Source organism: Phoxinus phoxinus, assembly GCF_949152265.1.
Source record: "Phoxinus phoxinus genome assembly, chromosome: 19".
NCBI classification, from domain to species: domain Eukaryota; kingdom Metazoa; phylum Chordata; class Actinopteri; order Cypriniformes; family Leuciscidae; genus Phoxinus; species Phoxinus phoxinus.
The window spans coordinates 23,697,283-23,707,520 of record NC_136894.1 but is presented as its reverse complement, the minus strand read 5'-3'; the positions used below and the strand labels follow the sequence as shown (position 1 = coordinate 23,707,520).

At 34.1% G+C, this 10,238-nt stretch overlaps 1 protein-coding gene across 6 annotated transcripts; it reads left to right on the top strand.

The window, feature by feature from the left end:
• Positions 1 to 249: 249 nt before the first annotated feature.
• On the top strand, positions 250 to 9,320 carry LOC306987444 (putative ATP-dependent RNA helicase DDX6). 6 transcript variants are annotated; one of them, XM_079591724.1, is made up of 14 exons: positions 250 to 453; positions 1,329 to 2,239; positions 2,857 to 2,920; positions 3,017 to 3,121; positions 4,433 to 4,562; positions 4,656 to 4,802; positions 4,905 to 4,999; positions 5,154 to 5,276; positions 5,369 to 5,497; positions 5,780 to 5,896; positions 6,031 to 6,094; positions 6,214 to 6,315; positions 7,472 to 7,718; positions 7,888 to 9,320. In XM_079591724.1, exons 2-13 carry the CDS (start codon positions 2,064 to 2,066, stop codon positions 7,696 to 7,698), a joined length of 1,479 nt encoding a protein of 492 aa, XP_079447850.1. In that variant the 5' UTR covers positions 250 to 453; positions 1,329 to 2,063; the 3' UTR covers positions 7,699 to 7,718; positions 7,888 to 9,320. The 6 variants fall into 6 exon arrangements, with proteins under 6 accessions (XP_079447850.1, XP_079447849.1, XP_079447848.1 ...); XM_079591723.1 differs by having other exon boundaries at positions 261 to 453; positions 7,893 to 9,320; XM_079591722.1 differs by having other exon boundaries at positions 261 to 453; positions 7,851 to 9,320.
• The last annotated feature ends 918 nt before the right edge of the window (positions 9,321 to 10,238 follow it).

Below are 10,238 nucleotides of genomic sequence, written 5' to 3'. Positions count from 1 at the left end.
TTACTACATAACTGTGGTAACTTGGTAAGTATTAATCACCATAAATTTGAGTAGGATTCTGAAATCATTCATTATTAATTTAAATATTATTTTTGTATTTCAATATAATAAATATAATATTTATATTTGTTTATTGTTATTTTGCATTATGACTAATAATGCCTGAAATACTCTATGGTTACCATAGTTGTTCTAAGGAGAAAAAGAAAGAAACGCAGTAAACAAATCAAGTTGATAGTTAGGGTCATAAGAGCCTCCGTACCGTTGATGGCAGCATTTCACATGTGCAGCGCTCAAATGAACCCCAATGACGTTCAATACATGTCGACCGTGTTGACAGAAATACAACAAAGAGACGAGCTGCTTGTAGCGACGTGAGAAATAAATACCACGTTGATAACCAAGTAATTTACCTAATATGTAAGGCAGCATAGGATATTGATACGAATAAAGGTAAATGTTTGGTTTTTACTGTCGTGTATTATGAAGTAATATTGTAAGGTTAACCACCTAGCTTAGCACAAATCATCTGCTAACTAAACAATTTGATCTCAGTCTGTTCGGGATTTTTATGATTTGCCTCAAAGTAACTAACATGTAAAGCGATGTTTATATTATTTGTGTCCTGGAAACAATAATCTGCCTCATTCTGTGTTTGAGATGCTCGTGTTTAAAAAGTTAAAGCCAGACTTTTATTTCATATGCGATCGTTGTGAAAACTATTGAAGAGACACGCTGCCCGTTCTTGTATTTTTCCGTTTAAAGGTGGTAATGTAAAAGTTTTGATGTTAATGTGCTAAAAAGTAATTATTTGTAAACAAGGGAAAGTAAATATGATTCTAAGCCAGTGACATTTATTTACCAACTGTTGGAAAGTAAGACATTTTAACTGGGATAAAGTTGTACTGTTAATGACGCTGAAAAAAACTACAATAATGTTTCACGTTTATTTTTACCGTGTTAATTCAATGTAGTTCTTTTAAGTATCCCATAAATACGATGGTTTTTGATTCAAAAATTTTGAATTTGGGAATCATCATTATGCATATAAGATACTATTGTATTTCCATTTATTACCATCACTGTACTTTTTGTCAGGAAAGCATTTAGCAGTTTTATCACATTCACAGTTTTATACAAAAAAAATCCCTTTACAATAAATTACAATAATAACAATTGGTTCCATAAAAATAACAGTTAATATATTTAATTCTGTAAAAGCATAAAAAAAATCATATTTGGAATCCCTCAAAGCTTCCAGAATTTTTCCAGGTAATTTGTAATTTGCAGAGTGAAATGTCTTTGATTTCCATATTGTTTCTCTGCAGGTGGAACAGGTGTGGACACAACTGGAGGGCAACACAGAGGAAAGGACATACACAAGACTTTCAACTGGCTATTCATAGAACTGGCTTGTATTTAGCGCTGTTTGACTTTTGAACTGCGTCACCCCTGAAGTGTTACTTTTTTGAACTTGTGATTCTACTCTCAGATGTGCTGGAATGAATTCTACCTGCCAGGCAAATGTATAAATGAACCGAGACTGGTCTCCCTGATCAGGACATTTGAGAGTTTTACTGCATCTGAACAAGAAAGAGTGAAAATCGGCAGCCAAAAGACCACAAAGCACTGTTTTTGCACAGTGTAAATATTGTGTAGACACACAAAAAGAAAATTCTGGGCTTAGGATTATTAGGTCTTTCTGTACTTCCCATTGCCTTAGCAGACTAGTTATTTATCACACCTGTCCAGGTATAATTTTCTATACTGCGTGCAGGTGTGCAATATTTATGCAAATAAATATTTATTTCTCTTCTTTTGGAAGAGCTCTTGTAAAAAAACACCTTGGGTGGCAGCATTGCTCTTAATAGAGCCTAAGCTATTAGTTGAATTTGTAAATATCTAAAAAAAAATAAGATTCTTTAGTGAAACCTTTTTACTGAGACCTTGTGGACACTGTGAATGGTTCATTAGATCTTATTAGACCTTGGTAAGGCATTCGAGAGTGAAAAGGACGTGGGAAAAAGAATATAAACTGAAAATACCCACAAAGCAGTGATAAAATGGCAACAAGGATGGAGAACGCTGGCCCAGCTGTGATGGGGTTGAACACACACAACAGGCAGTTTGTAGGACAGCCTAAAGCCCCTTCTCAATTAGGACCCCAAACTGCAAGTCCTCAGCCCATGGGGACCCAGAAACCTGAAACCAATGCTTTTCAGGCAGGACCTGGCATCAGGTAAGCTTATCATTGTCACATTCAACAGACTTGATTGCTTAGCTAGAATGTGTGTCTTGTATATAACATGTCTGTGTACACTACCTTTCAGAAGTTTTGAAACTTTAATGTTTTTAAAGAAGTATCTTATGCTCTCTTAAGGCTGCATTTATTTGATAAATGGCAGTAAAGACTGTAATATTGTTAAAATATTATTAACATTTTAAAAAACAATGTTTTCTATTTTAATATATTTAAAAATCTAATTTATTTCTGTGATGGCAAAGCTGAATTTTCTTCAGTGTCAAATGATCTCTCAGAAATCTTTGTAATTTGATGCTCAAGAAACATGTCTTTCTTCCTTTTGTATCAGTGTTAAAAGCAGTTTCATGGAAAGTAAACCATGCCAAAAAAAAAAATATTTTTTAGGATTCTTTTATTGGATTGTTTTTCGAAAGTTAAAAGAAACAGCATTTATTTGAAATAGAAATCTTTTGTAAATGTCTTTACTGTCAAATTTTACCTATTTAATGTGTTATTAAAAAAGTAGTAATTAAAAAAAAAATTTACTTTTAAATGGTGGTGTGCAATCTGTTTATGTATACTGTATATATTCATAAATATTCACTTACACACAGGTTTGGTGACGACTGGAAAAGAAGCCTACAGCTTCCCTCTAAGGACACTAGAGTCAAAACTTCCGTAAGTCTTTTAGTGAAATTTAAAATAAAAAAACAGTGTAATACTGATACAATCTCCTTATGATCCAACTATTTCATGATCTTTCTTTCTCTCAAGGATGTGACTGCAACCAAAGGAAATGAGTTTGAGGACTACTGCTTAAAGAGAGAGCTGCTGATGGGCATTTTTGAGATGGGTTGGGAAAAGCCCTCCCCCATTCAGGTAATAGATGCGGCGAATGCAAAAACTAGACTAGTTGACAATTTTTGCACAAGAATATGCTAGATGATAACCAGTGCCCTCACTTTTTAGATGCTTTATCTGTTCTTTATCTAGAATTTTAATAAGCACTGTAGAACATCTGTCATCCAATCAGAATCAAGTATTCAATAGTGCCATGGTTTTTAAACCATCCCAGACCTGAATGGTGACAAACCTGGGGACAAAACTTACTGCGTGATGATGGAGCCTAGATAGATTATAGTTAGAATGCCCCTAAAATTCAAGATATTGGGGAAAAGATTCCCCTGTATGATTAGTTTTTGTCTGATATTTATATTGTATGATATTTGTTATGAATAGCACAAGCACAAATTGGATATTAGTTTTATACAACAGTTCAATAAATTAGTTAATATTGTGTTTTGTCTGTTTTTGCTCCATTTTGCCTACAAAAATATTACCTATAAAGCCAGAGCAGAACTGTTGTGCATCGCCAAGCAAGCGAGAGAGCCGTTTACTTCATTCCTGAATGAATCATCCTTTTGAACTATCGAATGAATGAATAACTATAACTTACTCATTAAGAGTTTTACCACCAACTACTACTACTTATTTAGGGTATAATTTCATTTTTAAAATAAAGGATCAGTTACTCGTCCTCATGTCGTTTCAAATCTGTATGACTTTCTTTCTTATGCGGATTTTAAAAGAAGATATTTTGAAGAATGTTGGAAACCAAACTGTTTTGGTTACCATTGACTTCTATTGTATGAACAACAACAATACTGAGACATATTTTTTTTTAATTAAATTCTAAATGATGACAGAATTTTCATTTTTGAGTGAACTATCCCTAAACACCCATTTGAAACCCATTCATATCTTGGCATTATTTAATTGTAATTGCAGTGTAAATGCATTCATGCCACCTCTGAGCTGCAATAAACAGTCTGTAAATGTATCTAAATACTAATTTAGATGCAGCTTCTAAATAGAACAAAAAATCATGGCAGTTGTAGCCCAAAAGTTTGTGTAATAAATTCTGTCGAATCAAATACAATTTGTCTTTCTGAAGCTACTTTTTGTAATGTCTTTGATGCATTTCTAATCTCAATACAGGCTTTAATGACACATCATGTCATTAAATTAAAAATTTGATTCATTTGACAGCCCTATAAATAAAATGTATACTTTTTATACTTAATTTAAAAAAAAAAATATTTTATCAACCTACCAATCTTTCTGAAAAATATTAGTATCTTCAATGTGTATGCTTACGGTAATTAATAAAAATGTTTTATTTTATTTTAGGAGGAGAGTATTCCTATTGCCCTCTCTGGACGTGATATACTGGCTCGTGCCAAAAACGGGACAGGAAAGAGTGGTGCATACCTGATCCCCCTACTGGAGAGAATTGACATGAAAAAGGATCATATTCAGGGTATCACTCTCTCCCAAAACTTTTTACACAAGATATACATTTTTTATCCCCCCCCCTTTTTTTTTACTGTGCTATATTTCTCTTTGCCTGCAGCCATCGTGATGGTTCCCACTCGTGAACTAGCTCTGCAGGTCAGTCAGATCAGTATTCAGATCAGCAAACACCTGGGCGGTGTCAAAGTCATGGCAACCACAGGTGGGACAAACCTTCGAGATGATATTATGCGCTTGGATGAGACAGGTAATGCTCAGTAATCACATAAAATATACCTAATCTTAAAGAGATTACAGTGTGATCATCTTCTGCAATTAAAAAAATGTTGTTTAAAACTCTCTTCTGCAGTTCATGTTGTTATAGCAACACCTGGCAGAATTTTGGACTTGATAAAAAAGGGCATAGCCAAAGTGGATAAAGTTCAGATGATGGTTATGGATGAGGTGAGCATTGCTTACAAGCCCATCAGAATATTAATAAAATGTTATTCCCTGTTGCACAGTCATAATTGCACATCTTAAGATAGTTATTTAGGTGTTTAGATGTTAATACCACCAATATCAAAGTTCAAGTTGTTCATTACCTGTTTTATTATAGGCTGATAAGCTGCTCTCTCGGGACTTTGTGGTTCTTATTGAGGACATCATTGGTTTCCTTGCGAAGAACAGACAGATACTGCTCTATTCGGCCACGTTCCCCATCAGCGTACAGACGTTCATGGTCCGAGAAATCTTTTAACCACATTTATGCTTACATTCTGCTTCTCTTTACATCTGAAGGTTTTCCATTTATTCGCTTTTGTGTGTCTGTAGGCAAAGCACCTGCAGAAGCCCTATGAGATTAATCTGATGGAGGAACTGACCCTAAAGGGCATTACCCAGTACTATGCTTACGTCACAGAAAGACAGAAAGTCCACTGCCTCAACACACTGTTCTCCAGGGTAAATATTGAATTTTACTTTAGAACATTTAATAATTAGGTAAAAGAACAAGTAATATTTAGGCTGGGTAAAATGTCAGGTCACAACCTTGGTGAGTCGTTTTTGTTGCTTGGTTTTGAATATGTTTAGGGTGTGTTCACACTTGTAGTTCTGTTTGGTCCGGACCAAAAAATAGAAGATTATGTGACCCCTTCTAAGTTTGTCAGTTGTGATTTAGTGAATTACAACCGAATGCATTGTTTCTACAGTTGACATGACCCCATGCTCTTGTTCTCTCCACAGTTGCAGATCAATCAGTCCATCATCTTCTGTAACTCTACTCAGCGAGTGGAGCTTTTGGCCAAAAAGATCACGCAGCTGGGCTACTCCTGCTTCTACATCCATGCAAAGATGATGCAGGTACGTCTTTTGTTGTTGTTAGTTCCAGTTTAATTCAAATTTGTTCAGTGCGATTCATTTATTTCAGTCAAATGCTTTTTGTGCAGTTATTTGTGACTACAAACATATTGTGTTTCCTTTCATTCTCATGGCAGGAATACAGAAACCGTGTTTTCCACGACTTCAGAAATGGACTCTGCAGGAACCTTGTTTGCACAGGTGAGTTAATCTCTTCTTTTGCATAACCCCAACCATAAAAATAAAACGTATATTTTGTTTTCCTAATAATATAATATTTGTGTTATTCCTAATTCAGTGAATGTGTGCTTTTGAAACAGATTTATTCACTAGAGGCATTGACATCCAAGCAGTGAATGTGGTCATCAACTTTGACTTCCCCAGGAATGCAGAAACATATCTGCATCGCATAGGACGCTCAGGTGAAGTTGACCAGCATAAATAATGCTTAGTGTTTCGGATTCAGTTATTTACATTTATATTGATATTAATTTGAACAATTTAATTTACATATATTCATTTGAATACTATATATGTATTTAATACCACTTAATGTTTTTAACATTAAATTTTAGTTTTTAACGTGTTCTCACAATTAAATTACTTGGGCTGCCCCTGGCTAAAGATTTCTCTAGTCTAGTCAACTAGTAGTCATTAATTTAAGCCATTAGTCGACTAATCGCACGATTATATAAATTTAATTACTTACTTAAATACTGAGGGGAATACTAAACCATAATGAGCATTTAATATATATATATATATATATATATATATATATATATATATATATATATATATATATATATATATATATATATATATATAGGCATATTATAGCCTATTCCGAGCTCAAGCTCACACATAAAGCTTGCCGCAAAGCACCAGCAAAAGTAATGATTATGAATGTGACGGAAAGAATAGCAAAGATACATTTTAATTATGTATTATTAAACTGGTGTTTTCTGTGTCGGGTACATACGGATTACATAAGCAAGAGAGTATTTGTTTTCGATATATAAATATATAGATATATTTCTCATGTCTGTGAGACAAATATGCTGAGTTTTGGGTAATTTTTGTGACGGTAGAAAAAGCGCATCCTGTTTGTTATCTTTATTTTACAAAGGCACAGTGTTTTCTTGTTAGGGTTAGGATTGCACAAATACAAGTAGACCCTTTACAGTTTCGAATGACGTATTACCAAATATTACGGAGTATTTTAAGTTGTTTCCACTGTTGTCAGGAAAAAAATGAAAGGGATCGCGCCCGTGCCTCATGTCATGAAGCGTGCTATACTTTAGCTTCCACACTTCGATATGCACCTAATAATAGCGCACATTTATCTAGGTTAACATTAGAGCAAGCAGCCATTGAAAGTGGCTACTTGCTTGTTTCAAATGAATGATAAGCTATATTTACTTGGCCACAAGTTTTTTTTTTTTCTGCTACTACAGTTTGGTCGACTTAGCCTCTTCTAGTCGACTAACATTTAGTCTATTAGGGGGCAGCACTTCAAATTACAACCGCTTTTATTTGATAATATATAATTTTACGGTCTCTGTGTTTAATTTGTAGGAAGGTATGGACATCTGGGTTTGGCCATCAATCTCATTACCGCTGAGGACCGTTTTAACCTGAAGACCATTGAGGACCAGCTGGTGACGGACATAAAGCCCATTCCCGGCAGCATCGATAAGAGCCTGTATGTGGCAGAGTTTCACTCGGTGGACCCTGACTGTGAGGACGAAGCAGAGGCGGAAGCGGAGGTGTTTAAGCCTGCCGGAGGGTCTGACGCCCTTTAGGGAGCAACATTAGAGAGCAGGTGAAGGCATACAGTTGGGTGAGCATGTTAAGAACATTATGCACATGTAATGGGGAAATTCATTCAAGTCTAAAGTTACTTTATTGATCTGATATCTAATATTGCAATGTGTTATATTTCCATCTGAATCAGAGATCATTGGAGTGACTTTACCATCTGCTCTTTCTAGGACAGTTGGAGAAATTGAACCTGACTTTTGCACAAACATCTCCTATTGCACAAACCAGTTACTACTCGGCTCATATATTTCCTCATCTTTTCCACCTCCACAGTATTTTTTTTTTTAGTCCCTGCTTATATTTTGCTCTTTTGTTTGCATTCATTGTTCATTTTTGGGGAGTTATGCCTCTTTATAAATGACTCTACACATTCCATTTGAGACTTGCAATAATAAAAACAAAGCATTCAGAGAACAGTTCCTGTTTGATAGAAAACTGTATTGGTGAAAATAGAGCATAGCATGCTTGCATCATTAGTTGAGAATTTATACTCAAACCCTACAACAAAACATGTTTAACCCAAGTGCCTTAATATATATCGTCTCTGTCTTAGACTGGTATATGTCATTGCTATGTTGAAGTATTCCCAAAGACTAAACCGCAGGGTTTTGCAGCACATCGGTGCTACCGGATTCTGTGAAAGAATCATTGGTATTGATTTACTTCTAACATGAGAAACATTTTCAAATTCTATTCATATTCAGTCTGAGGCAGCTGTAGAAAACAGCATCCATTAAAATATTGCAGAGCTCAGGATTGAGGTGTCAACACTAACATTGCACTAAACTGCCTGAGGAAAAACATCTTTTGCATTAATATTGGTGCTTTTTGAAGTTTCATTGGCAGTCATTGACAAATGGTTGACAGTATTGTACATTGGAAATCATTAAAAAACTTGGAGGTAAATTATGGTTTTTAAACGGATAGACAATTTGTGGACATTTTTGTATCTTTTGATATTATTTTTATATAATTTTGAAACTACTATATAAGCTATTCCTAATTTAAATGGGCATGCCAAAACTGGCATAATGGAAAAAGATGTCAGACTACTACATGAAAGCTGATTTACAAGTCACCACAAATGATGTTAAAAATCAAATGTCTGAATGCAGTTAACAAATCCTCACATTTGTATGCACCAATACGTCAAATATTTGTCAAAAGGGGCTGTTTGGTTTCATTTATTCAAAGGTTGATCAGTAGAGCATTTTGTTGTTCCCTCTACGTTACATATTTTACAGTTTTCATTTCTTTAGATATTAATGAATGTATGAAGTGGCTAATGAATGGACTTTATGCTATTTCCAGATAAAACTTTTTTTTTTTTTTTGCTAAAATGTTTGCTTTTATCTTTTACTGAATTTTGCCTTTGATTCATATTCTGTCTAGTGATACAAATACAAAAAAATACATAAGTATACACATATTACTTGGCAGTAAGAAGGTAACTTGTTTTATTTTTATTTGGATGTTTGCAAGATGAACTTTTCATAATCTTGTTTCATTTATGATTTTTTTTTTTATCAAGACAGAGTATTTTTGTATAGCAAAATTGTAGCATCTTCTCAGAGGCAGCTGTGATTTTTTTTTTTTTTTTTTTTTTTTTTTTCACCCAAGAGATGTTCTTTATTGTGGAAAAATAGTTATTGCTACGCAGGGATATGTGGAGCTTTAGTGTAGAAACCTCAGTTTGCATGTTTCTTTAACTATTAAAACAGCACAGTGCAGGCAAATGTTTATTGCATAGTTAAATTAGGAAACCTTGAGCCAGATTATAAATTTCTGCTGATGATGCTGTGCTGTTGAAAAAGAAATTTGTGAGATTACCATATTTCAAAATGGACAAACTTTAATTCTTTATCCATCCTGCAGTGATGAGCTGTGTTTTTTTCTTTGTTGCTGTTGTTTATGGTGAGGGTGTTTCTGAAAATAAAAATGGATATGTTATATAAATAAATGGGGGAGCAGATTTTGTGGGGACAAATGTTTACTTAATATTGGATTTCAGGATAAAAACTAAAGCAAACCAAAAGTGTGTGTGTGTGTGTGTACCATGTGTATGTACCGTATGCCAATCCAACAAATATGCTGACATGCATGATACCCTGTTTGTAAGTCTGATTGATGCAAGAATGCTTTAATGCTCATGACAGTGTGTGTTTTGACTGATGACTGTCTGATTGATTTATGTTTTGTCTATTGTTTATTTCATTTAAATAGTTTGAGGTTATATGTATAGACTTGGAATAGAATGAATGTGTAATCTCTCCCAAAATTCAATACATTCAAATTAGAGATAACATACAGGCTTTTTACTTTTTTTACTCAATGTGAAAACCTAGGCCATTACCTGCATGTATTCCTTTACATATGCCATATTGATTTAAGTACCTACCGGGGGATGTATTTTTGTATTTTGCAGAGGCAACTCCTCCTAAATTATTAAAATCTTGAAATACCACAGTTTATATTCTGTCAACAATCAATGAAAATATTTTAAATGTTCTTTGTGAGTTAA

Coding starts and splice junctions, on each gene's coding strand:
- LOC306987444 (XM_079591724.1), top strand. CDS start 2,064: ATGGCAACAAGGATGGAGAACGCTGGCCCAGCTGTGATGGGGTTGAAC. Junction 2,240..2,856: donor CAGGCAGGACCTGGCATCAG/GTAAGCTTATCA, acceptor ACTTACACACAG/GTTTGGTGACGACTGGAAAA. Junction 4,563..4,655: donor GAAAAAGGATCATATTCAGG/GTATCACTCTCT, acceptor CTTTGCCTGCAG/CCATCGTGATGGTTCCCACT.